This window comes from Pipistrellus kuhlii, unplaced genomic scaffold (genome assembly GCF_014108245.1).
Source record: "Pipistrellus kuhlii isolate mPipKuh1 unplaced genomic scaffold, mPipKuh1.p scaffold_m20_p_1, whole genome shotgun sequence".
Lineage (NCBI taxonomy): Eukaryota > Metazoa > Chordata > Mammalia > Chiroptera > Vespertilionidae > Pipistrellus > Pipistrellus kuhlii.
This window is the reverse complement of record NW_023425404.1, coordinates 51638347-51655984: the sequence shown is the minus strand read 5'-3', so window position 1 is coordinate 51655984 and position 17638 is coordinate 51638347. Positions and strand designations below refer to the sequence as shown.

At 45.2% G+C, this 17638-nt stretch overlaps 1 protein-coding gene across 3 annotated transcripts in view; it reads left to right on the top strand.

The window, feature by feature from the left end:
• Positions 1-1564: 1564 nt before the first annotated feature.
• CAPN3 (calpain 3) overlaps positions 1565-17638 on the top strand; it is a 40089-nt gene continuing 24015 nt past the window's right edge. For all 3 annotated transcript variants that reach the window (XM_036445052.2, XM_036445026.2, XM_036445046.2), the window contains exon 1: positions 1565-2169. In XM_036445052.2, coding sequence (XP_036300945.1) covers positions 1861-2169 — 309 coding nt within the window. In that variant the 5' untranslated portion in view covers positions 1565-1860. The remainder of the gene's footprint in view (positions 2170-17638) is intronic.

Below are 17638 nucleotides of genomic sequence, written 5' to 3'. Positions count from 1 at the left end.
ATGATGATGGAGAAGAAAACTACCTGCCCCTCTTTGCTTTCCATGCCATAGGTGAGTTTGAGGGTGGAAGACATTCTTTTCAGAGGCTCCTTTATGCAGGCAGAGAGACATGCCTCTGACTGGAGACCTGTGACCACAGGATCCTGACAGACTGCACCCCTCCCGGTGCTGTGCCCGTGGGAGACGCTCCTGCTCATAGAGTGAGTGCTGATTTGCACCAATGAGTGGCTGTCACTCAACCTCATCTAACCTCAAAGTACTATTAAATTCAGGTACTCTCTAACAACAGTTATTGAGTGCTTCAGTCAATCCTGACACTAGTTTGCATGTTTTACATAAATTAACTTAATTTTTACAACTGCATAGCAGAATGACTATTAATATACCCATTTTATAGGTGAGAAAATGAGGCATAGGAAACAAGGAAGAAATAAGTCACCTAACGGTACCCAGGCCCCCAATGAGCAGCAGCCCAGGCTTTGCACCTCAGCAGTCAGCACCCAGAGGCTGCCCTCCTCTGTCTGCCTCTCCAGGAGAGCAAAGGCCTTCATGGGCCACGAGGATAGGCCGATGGTCCCTCCAGGTGCAACTCCACACACGGATCCTCAAAGCTGCAACCCAGCGACCAAGAGCCTCGTTGTACTCCTGTTGCAGCTGTCCCTCCCCACCTTCTCTCACAGCCTCACCTCGGGAACAGGCTGGGCTGCAGTCTGGGACAAGCAGCCACTGAGCCACTCTCGGAACGTGGCCATCTCTTTACAGTCTGAGCAGCAGTGACTGTGGGTCAAAGACAAGGCAGAGGCCAGGAGGCACTTCCCTTCCCCAGAGCCTCTGCGTTCTCATCTAAGAGCCCTGAAGCTAACTCTTTTTGTATGACACGCCGGGACCTGACCACCAACCTGGGTCAGTATCCAACTCTGGCTCAGATGACTGGCATGGTATGCCTGGGTAACCTCTATTCAGATTCACTTTTTGAAACAGGCATGGTCCCAGTGTTTATTTTGGGGGTAAGGATAGACAAGGGGTGGCTAGGTCGAGTGGGCAAGAAGAGACAACTGAGAGGACTCTACTGAGTCCTCCACCCAGATAGTTCCACTCAATGCTGATACCAGAACATTCTAGAAGATATACCAAATCCAACTGAAGTGTTCCTATATCCTAGAGTTTTAGAAAGTAAAATTCATGCCCTTAAAAGTGCATATTCTACTAGAATTGAGCATCTCACTCTTATTAGCTTTTTTCAATAAAGTTTTCCAATAATTTGGTAACCAATAGTTTGATGGTCTGTATAATGGCCAACTCAATAATGCATCAGAAATTCTTCGCTAAGTTTCAGTGTTTAACTTACTCAAATGTTTCCCTTTCATCCCCTGACAGCACCAGCACTTAATGATCACACGTAACAGTCCTCGCCGGGTCCCTCTCTCTCGGCCACGTAACAGTCCTCGCCGGGTCCCTCTCCCTCTCTAGAGCTGCACGCTCCTCCTGCTGTCACACTCAGGATCTTTTTTCATGTCTATTTTTAGTGTTCCTGGTTCAAGCTTCTCCAGGCCACTGGAACACTCGCCTCACTTTCTTTCTCTCCCTCTGGCATACATGCTGCTGGTAGGAGCCCCCCAGGTTAAAATCGGGGCATAAAACCTTCCTCGGGAGGACTTACAGCTTTCAGATCACAGCTCAGTTTTTAAGATGAACACAAGCTGGACGACCTTCTGATGGGCTTGAAACTTTGAAGTGGATGTGGACATTTTCCTCTCAGATGACGGAAGCACTCCAACTTCCCCTTTGCCGTTGCTTCCTTTCCTTGAAGGTAGCTGTATCTTGTTTTCTTTAAACGTGTCCCTTCCACGTTTGCCTGCCATGCCAACAGTCATCAGCCCGTCTGTGGCCCCGCAGACAGGGGCTGGGCCCAAGTCCCCAGGGCCGGTTCCCCTCCCGGCCCAGGGCAAGACGACGGAGGCCGGGGGCGCTAACCCAAGTGGCATCTATTCAGCCATCATCAGCCGCAATTTCCCTATCATCGGAGTGAAAGAGAAGACATACGAGCAGCTTCATAAGAAGTGTCTAGAGAAGAAGGTTCTTTATGTGGATCCTGAGTTCCCGCCGGATGAGACCTCCCTCTTCTATAGCCAGAAGTTTCCCATCCAGTTCGTGTGGAAGAGACCTCCGGTGAGTAGCTTACTGGTTGCTGGTTGGGCTTTTGCCTCAGAGAAGTCCTCCCACGAGCACCTCCCACAGCTCCACGGTGCCCATGGGCTGGGGGAAGGGGCCCGGTTACAGCTCCACCAGGCCCGGTCCTCCTGAGGCAGGGCTGCTTCTCTCTCTCTCTCTCTCTCTCTCTCTCTCTCTCTCTCTCTGAAAAACGTTTTGCTTTTTATAAAAGTCATTAGAACTCAGTTTAATTTATCCTATAAAAATAAACATTCCTTTCCCAGAACATATTCCAAACCATCCAGATCTGGCCTGTTTAAATATCTTGCATTTTATAAGATTCCTTCCATTTCTTGGGCGGCAGTCATGATGTTCTCTTTGGTTTGCCGGCAGCCATGTCTTTCTGAAGCGTGGAAGCCCCAGAGAGGGGCAGGCAAAGACTACCTTTTCATGCACAAAATGTTAGGGTTAGAAGGAGAACCCCTAGCAATTGTTTTGTGCATATTCCTCACCTCACAAATGAGGGCATGATGGCACGCCAGAGTGAGGAATACCCAGTGAGCACATGACAGCTCAGATTTAAACCTTTCTCTTCTAGCTGACTCTTCCAGCCTCGGGGTTTCATTTGCAGTGAGCTACCATATTCTCCTGGCTCCCTCCTCTGATCACCCCTCCAGTATGACTCTTATTCTTAATTCAAGAAATACTTACTGAGCATCTTCTAGACTAGAGCCCAAACCAGGCAAGCGACTGGGGAGACAGCAGTGAGGAAGGAAGACAAAAATCCCTGCTTTCCTGGAGCCTGGAGTCCTGCGGGGAAGGGGAAAAAGAGTGCCTGTCGGGAGATAATGTCCAGGGACCATAAGGCAAGGGGAGCTCCCCCGGTTCAGGGAGAAATCACCTACTCTGAGGCCCAAAGCTATTGAATAGTTTCATCAAGCTAAGCTGAGGCCCATGCAATTCATTAGCCATGTTTTTCTTTCTAACCTGGGACGAGATAGCCAACAACGCTGTTCTCACCTTGTGTGCTCCACAGGCTCCTCTCCTCTGCTGAGGACTCTGTGGTGAGGCCCAGAACTAGCCCCACAGCCCGCAGTTTAGAAGTGAGGACTTGAAATATCTTTATTCTTTAACCTAGTTGCTGCCCTGCCGCTAGGCACTAGATATGTCACACACACACACACACACACATACACACACACACGCGCGCGCGTGCACAAGCCGCCATGCCTTCAGGATAAATCCAAAGCCCTGAGCGGAGATATAGGCCCTTCGAGAGCTGGTCCTGCCTACCTGTGCATCTCGTCTCCAGCCTCTCCCCTTGGACCCTACACATTCAGCTGCTCTGTGGTTCCAGCTCCTCTCAGACCCGGAGGCCTTTGTTCGTTCTGTCTGTCCGTCTGCCTGGAATGCCCTCGTTCTCACCTCACTTGCTTCTCCTCACCGTCTCTCCAAAGTAATACTTTATTGTGAAGGAAAAAAAATCATGCTGGTTTTCAATGATTCTGTGCATTAGATTGTAAAAGCAGGAAGGGCCTCTCATAGGACACCGTCTCCTTTCCAGAATGCTCAAGGCTGGCAAACGTCCCTATGCCTGTGGCGCACATGGAAAACGTGTCCCCAAGAGCGCTCTCCGTTTCAGAAAGTTCTGAAGTCATTCCCATTTTTCAACTTCAGTCAACGTGTGTGACGATAGATAAGTCATTTGCTCTTTCTGGATCTTAATCACTTCACCTATCAGTCTGTGAGGGGGTTAGACCACATCTCTAGGATTCATTACAACTCTGACCGTCTCTAATTCTATATGCTAATAAACCCGACAGGCAGTGTTTTCCCCATCTTAACCTCAGAGGAAAGGCACATTTTAACCAAGAATGGGATTTGCCACCTGGACCTTTAGCAACAGTAGAGAATTGAGGACTTTTGTGGTGGTGGGAGCACAGTTTGGGACAGACAGGTGTTTCAGTGCTCCTCATGTCACACTGATACTGACAGTATAGCTTTTAGGACTGATCTAGAGCTTAGAGTATAACAGAACCTTAAAACATTTTTATTAATATGTAAGTCTAGCTTTTAAGGCTAAAAATTCATCAACGATGTTACTAAAACAGTGTGTTTTTTGGCTTTGTCTCTGCAGTAGTGTTGGAAAAGGCTTTTAGGAACTCCCAGCCTTGGCAGGAAGGGCTGTTTTAACTCTCGGGGTCAGCGCCTTCAGATGTGGGTTTTATTCACCAGCAGCTGAGGACAGACTGAAGGCCTGGCCCATTGCCGGGTAGGAGGGCTCAGAGATGAACAGGAATGGCTCCGCTTTCAGAAGATGGGCAACAGACACGAGCAAGCTTGAAGGAAAGGACACCATCATCAGCCAATCTGGGTAGAGCCCTACCAGGGTCTAGACTTGCTGGGCGGAGAGGAAGTCCTTTCTCATGTCCCGGCCCTCCTTGCTGGGGTAAAACCTGCGGCCAATGAGGATGCTGCCTAGAGGATACTCTCTCCCTTCGACCTTGACGGGTGGGGACACCATCAGATTCCCAATGGAATCCATAGTGATCACCTTATTGTCCTCAGTGAGTTGGGTCACGTAGCCAATCCCTGGGCTCAGTGAGTATTTCATGGGGAAGTCTTCGAGGTTAGAGACCGGGGGGTGTCAAAGACCAAGGAGATCATCTTGTGGGGCGCCTCAGTGTAGCAGAAGACCATCTCGTCCTGGAGTCACCTGCCCAGGTGTTTGGGGTCCTTGTAGACAGATACCACCTGGATGTTACTCTTCTTGCTGAGCTCGGTCACTGTTTTCACAAAACCATGCCCCTGCAGCTCTCTGCACAGGTAGATCTCTAGAAGCATCTGGGTGCTTGGGGTGAAGATGCAAGGAGCCACCCTGAACACAACCGTGTCTTTGTTCACCAGGGTCTCTGGAATCAACGTGTTTTCAGACACTTCCACCAGGGAGACCGAGTAGGAAATCAGGCGGGAGAAGTTGGCAGATGGGAACTCCGTGGCTTCCACGTATAAGGTCTCCTTTAGGGAGCTCCTCTGATTCTCCATGTGCTTTCCTCTTTCCTTCTAGTTTTTTTTTTTGCATTCAGAACAACTAGCTGTAGAATTTCCACTCAGCCAGCTTTCCTGTGGTTCTGGATGATGTTCATTTTGTCTTTTAGTTGTAGTTTTGAAATTGTTGTGTGAGGCAACAGTTTAGGTGTTTACCTATGCCGCCATCTTGGTTTCTCTTCTGTTGTGCAGTCTTATCACCACCTACATCTGTTGTATAGTCTCCAAAAGAGGTAACACATCTTTCCAGCTTAATTTGTGTCCAGGACCAATCAATAGCCTGGGCTGGTGTAGGTCAACAGTTACAGCATCAGCTTGCACACTGAAGGGTCTCAGGTTCAATTCCCAGTCAAAGGCACCTACCTGGATTGCAGGTTACATCCTTGTCCCTGGTCAGGGGTCATGTGGGAAGCAAACAGCCAATGTCTCTCTCTCATATCAATGTTTCTCTCTCTGTCTCCCTCTCTCCCTCCCTCCCTATCTTCCACTCTCTCTAAACAACAATGAAAATAATATCTTCAGGTGAGGGTTTTTTTTAAATAGCTAACCACAGCAATGTATTTGAGCACTTCATGCTTGATCTAAATGAATCAATCCAACCAAACATGAGGGTATGTATGTGAACAAGCCCCTTATTGGCATGTGACTGCTTTACTTTAGGACAATTCCAGTCATTCACATTAAATACAAAATTTGTGTTTTATTATGAAAATGCAAATACCAAACACCTCCACTTCTCCCCCAGCTCTTCTCCCAGGAAACCTGCTCTCCCTCCTCTGCCCTCCAAGCTCCTGGGGCTGAAATCTGGGACTCTGCATTTTCTCTTTGCAATTTTTTTCTCAGTTTTTTGTTTCCATTGGCTGTTGGAGGTTGGGAGAATTGACCACCTTCCCTTATCTTCAGATCCAGGACTTTCTACTTTGTTGCCAGTTACTGGACCTCCAGGTCACAGGCTGCCTAACCTACCTCTTCCTCTCAAATCGGTTCACATCCCTCCATCAGAGTCAGAGCTGGGTCTCATCTTCACCCACATTTCTCTGGTGTGTGCCCTCCCGCTTTGCTGTTACTGATTACAGCTTCACATGCCACTGTGCTTTGGTCTGACCTGGCTTTTGACCCTGTTCTTTCCCACAACTTGGGCCAACTAGTTCCCTCTGCCAACAGCTGGACTCCCAGACGGACAGCAGGTGACTTTATTCCCTATAGTTCTCATGCCTGGAAATCTCTTGCATTCGACTCTTTTTAAGGATAGAGTTTATGTAAGTTTCCCAAGCTGCAATTCAACATGAATCATATCTCACCAAAGTCTAGAAGATTTTGGTACTGGTACTTTCCTGATCTTATCAGGTGTTCCAAGAAAGTCATGACCGCCACCCAGCTGAATGCAATTGAAGGAAGATTTTCATGTAAGATGCATCACAATTTCAGAGATACTAAAATGTGAGGGGGGTGCTTTAGACTGGAAAAATAAGCCTGGCCAGTGTGATTCAGTAGTTGAGCATCAATCTATGAACCAGGAGGTCATGGTTCGATTCCTGGTCAGGGCACAGGCCCAGGTTGGGGGCTGGATCCCAGTGTGGGGTGTACAGGAGGCAGCCAATCAATGATTCTCTCTCATCAGTGATGTTTCTATCTCTCGCTCCCTCACCCCTTCTCTCTGAAATCAATAATAAAAAATAAAAAAACACCTTAAGAAAGAAAAAGAAAACAAGTAATACTCCTTTTTTATTTAACGCAGTTCTGCTATCTCCTTTCTACTCCTCTTACAAAACCAATTCTTTCTCGCACACTGCCTATCATGGGCTTAACCAGACCTGCGGGGTTTTGCTGCTGTCTGTCTGACTTGGTCTCCTGCCCCTTTCTGAGTCTTCATCATGCAGGCAGAACCAACGCCTCCCTTGTCCCAAGACTGTTACGCTGGGGGTAGCAGGGAGGGGAACCATTACATTCTTCAGATGAGGTCTTGTTACTACTGCAAAATTATCTTTGATTTCTTGCACCTCTTTAGCCAAATGTACTTAACACAGTGGTCGGCAAACTCATTAATCAACAGAGCCGCAGTCTGCCAACCACTGGCTTAACAAATGTAAACCCTTAGCATGGCAGACACTTCCATTTCTCTCTTCAAGAGGGAATCTCATAAGGAAAAGTTAGGAAGATACTTGAGATTACAGAAGGAGTAATTTCTCTCTGGGGTGGACATGCTTGTTTTCAATGGGGACAAAAATTGTAATTGCCATTTACTTATGAAAGGAGGAGAACTAGAAACCCAAGAGGGATAGGGCAAGAGGCCACACGCCCCAGTGTCATCCCTCCCTTGACCTGACCCTCAAAAGTCTTTACTGGTGATGAACTTGTGAGATGCCTGAGGCAAGTAACTTTGGAGTAAGTACCTTGAATTTTACAGGCAGGACTGAACCAACACACCTGGGAGTCAGTGTGAAAAGCACAGGGGTGGAGAAAAAGAGGGAAGCATAAAGAAGCAAAGTGTCAGGAACCCACTGAAACCTGGTGGGGTGAGGAGGCTCTGCCCTCTCAGAGGCCAAGAAGTGGGGGTGTGAGATCTCCAAGGAACTGGGAGGCCCCGGCTGACACCTGGGAAGCATCCTGCTGAAGAGAAGCTGACGCTTGCTTTACCATTTTCATCCAACCTTCAACGTTAAATACTCACCATCAGAACTATCAGAAGTTTATTACATTCTCCCAGAACACCCGGAATATAGGTTTAAAACTGCTATTAAAAACTCCTTATAAATCATAAGATTGAAAATGTTTGGAAACTGCTTCTTTCCGCTATGCCCTATCTCCTTCAATAGCGATTAGTTTCTGTCCCAGTCTGAAAAGTCATCCTTGTTTCTAGCCATAACTCTTGCAGCCACCATTTTATCACATTATCTCTAGCTCAGAAGACAGCGAAACAGAGTTGGCTGATTTCCTCTATATGATAATTCTCCCAACTCGTGAATAACATCATCCCTCCTTTACTTGCTTTTCAGCTCAAACACTCACAGACTCCTCTAACTTTACTCCCTAGGATGACGATTTTTTTCCAGAGCTGGGTAGGTCAGTGCTATGATCCAGGTTTAGTCCATCCTCATTATTCATGGATTCTTGTGAATTGACTACTCACTAAAATGTCCTTGCAGCCCCACAGTCAGTATCCATGGTCATTAGTGGGCAGGTGTAGGGCAGTGAAAAATTTTAATCACCCTATGAGCGGGTTCCCAACTGAAGTCAAACAAAGTTACACTCCACCTTCTTATTTCAAGTCTTTCTCACAGTCTAGTTGGTGTCACATTTTTTTCATATGTATGTGCTTCTTGTTGGTGATTTCTCTGTTTAAAATGTCCCCCAGCCGAGACCGGTTTGGCTCAATGGATAGAGTGTCGGCTTGGGGACTGAAGAGTCCTGGGTTCGATTCCGGTCAAGGGCATGTACCTTGGTTGCGGGCATATCCCCAGTAGGGGGTGTGCAAGAGTCAGCTGATCGATGACTCTCTCTCATCGATGTTTCTAACTCTCTGTCTCTCTCCCTTTCTCTCTGTACAAAATCAATAAAATATATATTTAAAATAAATTAATTAATTAAATAAATAAAATAAAATGTCCCCCAAGCCTAGGCCTGAAGGGCTGTCTAGCGTTCCTAAGTTCAAGATGGATATGATGTGTCTGAGGGAGAACATAGGAGTGTTAGATAAGCTTCATTCGGGCATTCATTATGGTGCTATTGGCTGTGAGATCAATGTTAATGGATCAATAATATATAGCAGAGCAGGAGTCTTTGAACAAAAACACACATAAAACAAGGTTGTGTATTTATTGGTTGATGAAAATGTGTGATCAGAGAGACTCCCGGGAACCTTGTCTTGTGTTTCCTCCAGGAGCAGCGACTCAGTATTCACTAGGTCGGCGCTCACAGCACCTTTATAGCACGTAACTACTATGAGCAAAGGGAATCGCCCATATTTCCTATGTGCTCTGTATTCTTAAATGTCACAACTCGAAACAATACTCCAGAGAGTGAACAGTCTGAAACATGGCAACACATTTTAATCCGTTGCAGTCACTATTGTTTTTGAAGTTCAAGTTGACCTGTCCTTGAAGCGTGGGAACGGCCCGCCCCAGCCTGGAAGTGACCGCAGCACCGGCCTGACCCCTTTCATCCTGAACAGCTTCTTTGTGTTCCCGCCACAACACGGTGGCCCAGGCTCACTGTGTGCAGTTCCTGCCCCGGACCTGGAATGAATCATTTCCTTAAGGAGCCTGGCTCCTCTGAGCCTGCGATGGAGTTAAAGAAAAGGGGTGAACTGTAGAGGACAGCTGGCCACCCGCTTCCTAGGGCCCCGTGCCCGGCCGTTACATCAGCGATCTGACGTTGGAACCGCCTGCAGTCCGTGCTGACGAGGCATCGTCCCCGTGCCCCGTGGCTCTATAATTAACACTCCGCCCCTCGCAGCTTCCCGGCCAAGAGTTCGCTTGGCCTGTTCCTCGATTCTGAAAGAAGACACCTAGGTGGACACAAAATAAAGGTTACTCCACGCCCGTGTGAGATGAGAGGAGGGGAACGGGAGTACAGAAGCTCCCCGGCTGTGAGCACGAGCCCTCTGTTCTTAGGGCCCCGGACACCTTCACGGCGTAGCTTCTTCTCTCAGGGATGTCATCTGTCTTCCCAGTGAATCCGGCTTGGCAGGAGGTCTGCTTGTAATCTGTTTGAGAGAGCCATCTTCTGCCAGACCGTTCAGAGAGAAGTGGGATGCCGAGGCGAGCCACAAAGAGGAAGAACTGGGGGCACTGAGCGGTGGTGAAGACCGCTGGACTCGGAACCAAACAAGCCACTAGCAAGTCACGTAACTCTCTACGTGTCGCTTTTCTCTTCTGTGATGGGATAATGCTCTTATCTTGTGGCTGTTCTGAGCCAGCATCCTTAAAGTCCTAGCAGGCACTCAGGGTAAGGCAGCAATCACAATTATTATAGCATAGGCAGCAAAGGACACAGGTATAACAAGGATGAAGTGCACGGGCTTTAAAAGTTAGACAAACTTGATTCAAATCCCAAATCTATCTCTTATCAGTGTAGCCTCAGGCAAGTCACTGACCATTCCTGGGCCTCAGTTTCCTCGTCTGTGAAAGGAAAATAGAAGTTTCTCCATCGTAGAAACTTCAGACCTGGAATGAATCTCCATCACTAAGAATTGTTTAAGAATTGAATGTGATGTTTGTGTATGACATACTCAGTACAATGAGTCAGTAAATAGTGATGATGGTAATTGAAAGGCAAAATGAGGTACCCGATTGAGAGCCAGCCTCCCGCTTTCTATTCAGCAAAGAATCCTGACAGTGCCGTCCGTCCGAGGCTGGAGGAGAGCAGGCCTCAGTGTTGGTGGAAGTGACAATTCTGTAAATAATTTTAGGACTGCCTTTCATTGCATTCCAAAGACAGCAGCTCCTCCTGAGGTCATGACTGGGAAGGAGCTCTAGACAGCACGGTGAACACACTGAAACAACAGCAGTGCGATGGGACAGGCTGGCACAGAAATAGCCAAGAAATGTATGAAAAGATGCATTTCCTTGATTATAAATAAGTCAGAGCATTGTTTTATACACTTATGTATTTCTTGGACATTTATTATCTTGCTGTCCATGTTCCTTAGCTGTCCATTTTCTACTGAGTTGTTTGTCTTTTTCAATTTAAATTGTAGATATTCTTTACATATCCTGATACTAAATCACTTGATGGTCAGGTGAACTATATATTCTCCCACTTTGTGAATTGCCTTTTCACTCTCTTAAAGGTATTTTTAATTTTAAAAATGTCTTAATTAAAAGTTCTAAATTAGTTCTTAATTTATTATTTTTTCCTTTTATGGTTAATGCTTTATGTGTTCTGTTAAAGTTTTCCTAAACCAAAGTCGTTCTTCTTTATTATCATTTAGAGACTTTATTTTTCTGCCTTTATATTTGGGTCTAAAATCCATCTGGAAGTGAGTTATGCATGAAGTATAAAAATATGGATCACATTTTGTTGTTTTCCATATGGATATTGAAAGGTGCCAGCCCAACTTATTTAAAAGACAACCCTTCCTCCACTGTTTTGCAACCCACTTTTAAATGAATCAAGTCCTATCGATGTGTGGTTCTGTTTCCACACTCCATTGTGTTCTATTTCCGCTTATTTGTCTGTTTCTGTGCCAATGCCACACCGCGTGCCAGTAAATCTAATATCCAGCAGAGCAGGTCCTCCCAACTTGGTTTTTCTTCTCAGTGTTGTTTTAGCTGTCTCCAAATCTTTGCCTTCCTCTTTAGACTTTAGAAACAGAGTGTTGAGTTCCACAGAAACGAGTAGGGAGATTTTCACTGAGATTACATTGAATCAGTGTAGAGGAATGCACATCTTGACAATATTGAATCTTCGTGTCCAGGAAGAAGGGATAGCCCTCCATTTAAATAGATCTCCATTAGTGTAGCTTTCAATCAAGTTATTTTATTTTTACTGTAAAGACCTTGAATATCTTTGTCAGATTTATTCCTAGGCATCTTTTGTTGTTGTTATTTTTATAAATGGCATCTTCCTTAAAATTGTACTAGATTTCTCAAGCATAAATATTCATTTGACTCATATCTTATAAATTCTTGATAATTCTAATAACAATAGCATATTCCAAGATATTGGCTATAGCCTCCGTGTTTCTATAGTTAGGTGAGCTGCCCAGTACATATGCACAACTGTATTCACCAGCCCAATTCTTGTGTTATTGTGCTAGTTAAACCCTCCAGAATAATTTTAATAACAAAGGGGCTAACAAGAATCTTCATCTGGCTCCCAAATTTAAAGGGGATATCCTTAATGCTTCACTGTTGAGTATATTTACTGTAGATTTCTTTGTAGATACAACTTAGCATTAAGAAGATCCCCTCTATTCCTGCTTTGCTGAGGAATTTTTAAAAATCATAAATGGAAAAGAAATAAAATAAGGATTGTTGAACTTTCTCAAATACTTTTTTGGCATTACTTGAGAAAGTCATGTGATTTTCCTCCTTTAAACAATTACATTAATAGAGTTTTCCAATGTTGACCACCTTGCATTCTTAGAATAAACCAAACAATCAAATTTAGGATGTATTATTAGTTTTTCTTTAATGCTTACCCCAGGATATTTTTTCCATTGATTTTCAGACAGAGTGGAAGGGAGAGAGGAGGGGAGGGGAGAAAGAGAAACACTGAAGTGAGAGAGACACATCAGTTGGTTGCCTCTCACCCATGCCCTGACTGAGCTGGGGAGACTGGGCTGGGGATCAAACCTGCAAGCATGCTCTTGACCAGAAATTCAACCCAAGATCCTTCAGTCCATAGGCCAATGCTCCAACCACTAGGCAAAATGGACTAAGGCCTAATGTATATCTTTTTTACACATCACTAAATTTAAAAAAAAACACTTTTATTTAAGCTTCTGCATATATAGTTAACGAGACCGGCCTTTTATTTCTCTTTCTTGTGCTGTCCTATTATGTTATCAAGGTTACACTGGCCTCATAAAATGAGTGGGGAATGTTCTTTTATTCTGTGAAATAGACTGTGGTAAGATGAAAACTATACGTTCCTTAAATATTTGGTAGCATTTTGCCAGTATTTTCTTAAGGGAATATATTTATTTATTGATGCAACCTCTTCAAAAGCCATGGGATCATTTGAAATTGCTTTTCTTTTTGATACAGTAGTAATATTTATTTTTCTAGGAATTTGTAGTGACCCTTTTTAACTCTAAGAAAGTTTTGTGGGTTTTTTGTTTGTCTGTTTTGTGCTTTTTTTCTTTTTCTTTTAAGTCAATGTTGTTAGATATTAATGTAGGTAGGCAAGCGTTCGGGGCAAGTTTTTGCTTTATATATATATATGTACTTTTTTCCTCTTTTACTTCCAACATTTCTATGTCCTGATGTCTTTGGTGCATTTATTATAAACTATTTATAACTCTTTTGAAAAATCCAGTCTGAAAACCTTTTGTCTTTTAACTGGAGATTTTAGTCTGTTTGCATTGATTCTGAGCATTTATTTTGAATTTATTTCCACAATTTACCATACCCTTTCTGTTTGTATTGATTTTTTAATGTTTCTTTTTTCCTCCTAATGCCTATTTTTTTAATTGATTAAAAGTATTTTCTCTCATTTTTTTCTTCCTACTAATTTGCAAGTTATTGACTATGTTTTTTCTATAGTTGCCTTAAATTGTTGACTTACCTATTATTTTGATAAAGCCTGAAATTGTTCAATAGTCTTATTTTCCTCATAAATAAAATGAAGACCATATAGCACTTTAATCCCAAGTATACCTCCTGTATCTAATATGCCATTGTTTTTCAGATTTTTAGCTCTATCTTCATTTTTCAAACTTAAAAAATTAGACAATAACATGTTTAACAGTCAATATTTGCTTGGATTTACACATGTTTACCACTTCCCTTGTTTACTGTTCCATCTTGAGTCTTTGTCTTTTCTTTCCAGAATAATCTCACTTTTTCCTAAAGTACATTGTTTAGAAGTTCCTTTAGTGAGTGTCTACTTTAATAAGCATCTCAGTACTTATTTGTATGCAATTTGCTTTCACTCTTGGAATAGTTTTCCTGAGTAATCAATTCTAGATTGATTCTCAGTACTGTCTCCTACCTTACACTGTAATTCCTGGTAGCTGCTTTCCTGTAAGCTCCTTCCCTGTAATAGGCCATATGCCTTTTCTCTCTGACTGCTTTTAAGATTTCTCTGTCTGTGGTATTCTGCAATATCACTTTGTTATGTCTAAACATATATTGCTTTATATCTTTCCTGCTTAGGATTCATTAGGATTCTTGATTCTGAGGATTAAACTCATTGTTCAATTGTAGAAAATCTCTTAGAATATTAATTCTCCCCATGTTTTCTATTATTTTTTTTAGGCTCCAATTAGATATATTTGAAACTTACTTGGCTTTATCTCACATATATCTTAACCTCATTCCCATCTCCTTGAATCTCTGTGTGGCATGTTGTGACTTCTCCTTACTAGCTTCCAGTTCACCAATTTTCACTTTAACATCACATAATCCAATTATTAAATTTCAATGTGTGAAACTTAATTGAATTCTGCTTCAAAAATAAAAGCAGTTAGTCCTAGCTGGTTTGGTTCAGTGGATAGAGTGTTGGCCTATAGACTGAAGGGTCATGGGTTTGATTCCAGTCAAGGGCACATCCTGGATTACAGGCTCAATCCCCAGTAGGGGGTATGGTTGAGCGTCAACCTATGAACCAGAAGGTCACAGTTCGATTCCCAGTCAGGGCACATGCCCGGGTTTCGGGCTCAATCCCCAGTGTGGGGCATGCAGGACAGCTGATTTAATGATTTTCTCTCATCATTGATGTTTCTCTCTCTTTCTCTCTCTCCGAACTCAACAAAAATATATTAAAAAAAAAAAAAAAAGAAAGAAAGAACTGACTTCAAAAATTATTTTGCCCTGGCCTGGTAGCTCAATTGGTTAGAGTAGGGGTGTCGAACTCAATCAGAGAAGGGGCCAAAACCTAAAATCCAGCCTAAGTCGAGGGCCGAATGGTTTACTGAACAGTCATAAACTGTCATTGTGATGGAAACGCAGCGGAGTGCAGTGATGACAGCGCGGTGCGGGCCACATTGCAAGGCCTGGCAAGACGGATTTGGCCCGCGGGCCTTGTGTTTGACACATGTGGGTTAGAGCATCATCCCCATATGCCAAGGTTGTGAGTTCGATCCCCAGTCATGGCACATATAAGAATCAACCAATGGCCGAGGCCGGTTTGGCTCAGTGGATAGAGCATCGGCTTGCAGACTGAAAGGTCCCGGGTTCAATTCCGATCAAGGGCATGTACCTTGGTTGTGGGCACATCCCCAGTGGGGGGTGTGCAAGAGGCAGCTGATCGATGACTCTCTCACATCGATATTTCTGGCTCTCTATCCCTCTCTCTTCCTCTCTGTAAAAAATCAATAAAATATATATTTAAAAAAATCAACCAATGAATGCATAAATAAGTGAAACAACAAATTGATCTCTCTCTCTCTCTCTCTCTATCTCTTATGCTTCCTCTCTCTTATGCTTCCTCTCTCTTTTAATAAGAAATTTAAAAAAACTATTTTTAACTATGATAGTACCCTGTAATGCTAAAGTCATGGTTTCTGACTCTAATACTCTCCTGGTATTCTTATTTAAATTGCAAAGAATTCTTGGGTCTGGAATGAGCCCTCAGAATCTGCATTTTAAACTGACATCCAGGTGATTCTAGGTAGGTAGTCCAAAGACCACACTTTGAGAAGCACAGAACAGACCAAGGCCGGCAGAGTTGATGAGTAAAGGGAGGCAGCATCCTCCAGGTTGGCAGGCTGCCGGGCCTGAGGTCCGCCCGCAGCAGCTCCAGCTCTCACGTCAGCACTGCCCGTTGGTGCGGCGAAACTTTGGAAAGGCTGAGCTGTCTTGTGAGTACAATTCTGACACACGTGTCCTCCTTCCCACCCATCACATTCTCTGCCCCACAGGTCCTGAATCTGCAACTGTGGATGCCTGTACACTGCCACTGATGGGGACTTCCATTTGAGGCTGGGTCACCTACCCTCTTGGTCCCCCTAGCAGATTGGAGTCCCTGAATGGCCGGTCCAGGTCTTTGGGGGGACGGGAGAGGCATCAGGAGAATGAAGGCTTCATTAGCCTCAGACAATGGCGTGGGGCAGGCTCCTTCTATGCATTCAGCAGCCTGTATGGGATTCGTGTACACAGCATGTTTCAAAGGCCTCATGCTATATCCCATTGGCCACCAGTGTCAAAGGCATGAATGCCTTTTGCTGAGGCAGGGTAAGCCTCTGTAACTATATTTTCTCTCTTTTTAAAAAGAATCCCAGCCCTCGCTGGTTTGGCTCAGTGGGTAGAGCGTCGGCCTGTGGACTGAAGGGTTCGGGGATCAATTCGGGTCCAGGGCACATGCCCTGGTTGTGGGCTCGACCCCCAGTAGGGGGGGCATGCAGGAGGCAGGCAATCAATGTTTCCCTCTCATCATTGATGTTTCTCTCTCTCCCTCTCCCTTCCTCTCTGAAATCAATACAAATATATGATAAATAAATGAATATAAAAATAAATAATCCCAGCAAGCCTGCCCTGGGGCTGTCCCTCGCTCTCTCACTTCCCTCACTGCCTCTCCGACCGGCCTGGTGCTGCCCCTGGACTGTGGGCCCAGGGGCCTCCAGCCCAGGCTGCTGACTCTGGCCACAGCCTCACTCTGGGCCGCGTTCATGTGCATCGCGCTGCAGAGGGTGGGAGGCTGAATAGGCTCCGGCCCATTCCCGGGAGGATTGGGCCCGGACTGAGGGCGCAGCGAAGGCCCCGCTCCTCGCCCGGAGCCGTCACCGTGCCCTCCCTGCTGCCGGCATTCTTCTGTGAGCGTGTGATCGGGAGAGGGACCGGAGAGGCGGAGAGGGCACTGCCACGCAGCCCCTCCAGTTCGAGGAGCAGGATTTTGTCTTTCTCAGACAGCGGTGTCTGGCTCAGAAGGGCCTCTTTGAAGACCACATGTTCCCAGCTGGTGTCCGGGCCCTGGGTTCCCAGGAGCTGAGCCAGAACACCAAGGTGAAGGCCGTCACGTGGAAAAGACCGAAGGTAGGGAGGGGAGCTTTGCTGCTTCGACAGACAGCTCCTGGGGGCAGGAGGCCGGGGGTCCAGAGCCTGAGGCCATGGGTCCTCACTCCGAGCCGGTGGCCTATCGAGGTTCTCCGCCCCAGGGGCCCTCACAATGCCTTCCTGCTTCCTCCCGAAATGGACGTCATGTTCTTTCTGTTCCTGAGTTAGAGATGATGATAATATTTCATAGGTCCCTGAGACTGTAAATGCCTTTAAGAGAGCTAATGCACTGACTTAAATTTATAGTGAAATGGTAAATGTAATTGATTATCATGTCTCTTCTTAAGAGCAGGTATTCTGGGGGTGGATTAGTGGGGTTAAGAATACTAAGGCTTGCTGAAACCGGTTTGGCTCAATGGATAGAGTGTCGGCTTGGGGACTGAAAGGTCCCGGGTTTGATTCCGGTCAAGGGCATGTACCTTGGTTGCGGGCACATCCTCAGTAGTGGGTGTGCAGGAGGCAGCTGATGGATGTGTCTCTCCCATCAATGTTTCTAACTCCTCTCCCCTCCTCTCTGTAAAAAAAATCAATAAAATATATTTAAAAAAAGAATACTAAGTCTCCCTGTTTCAAGAAGAGATCTGTGAGGATGGTGAACAGTTAGGAAACAGGAGGTGCAGGAGCTGGGGATTTGCCTTTCAGACCTCTCCTATAAGGCTGGGTCAGGGGTGATGTGCCATTTCTGTTTAAACAGAAAGGTTCGCGCTGCCCAGTGAGACTCCTCATAGGATGAAGCCATGGGCTCACAGACACTTCACTGTGCAGCCGAGGAGCCCTTT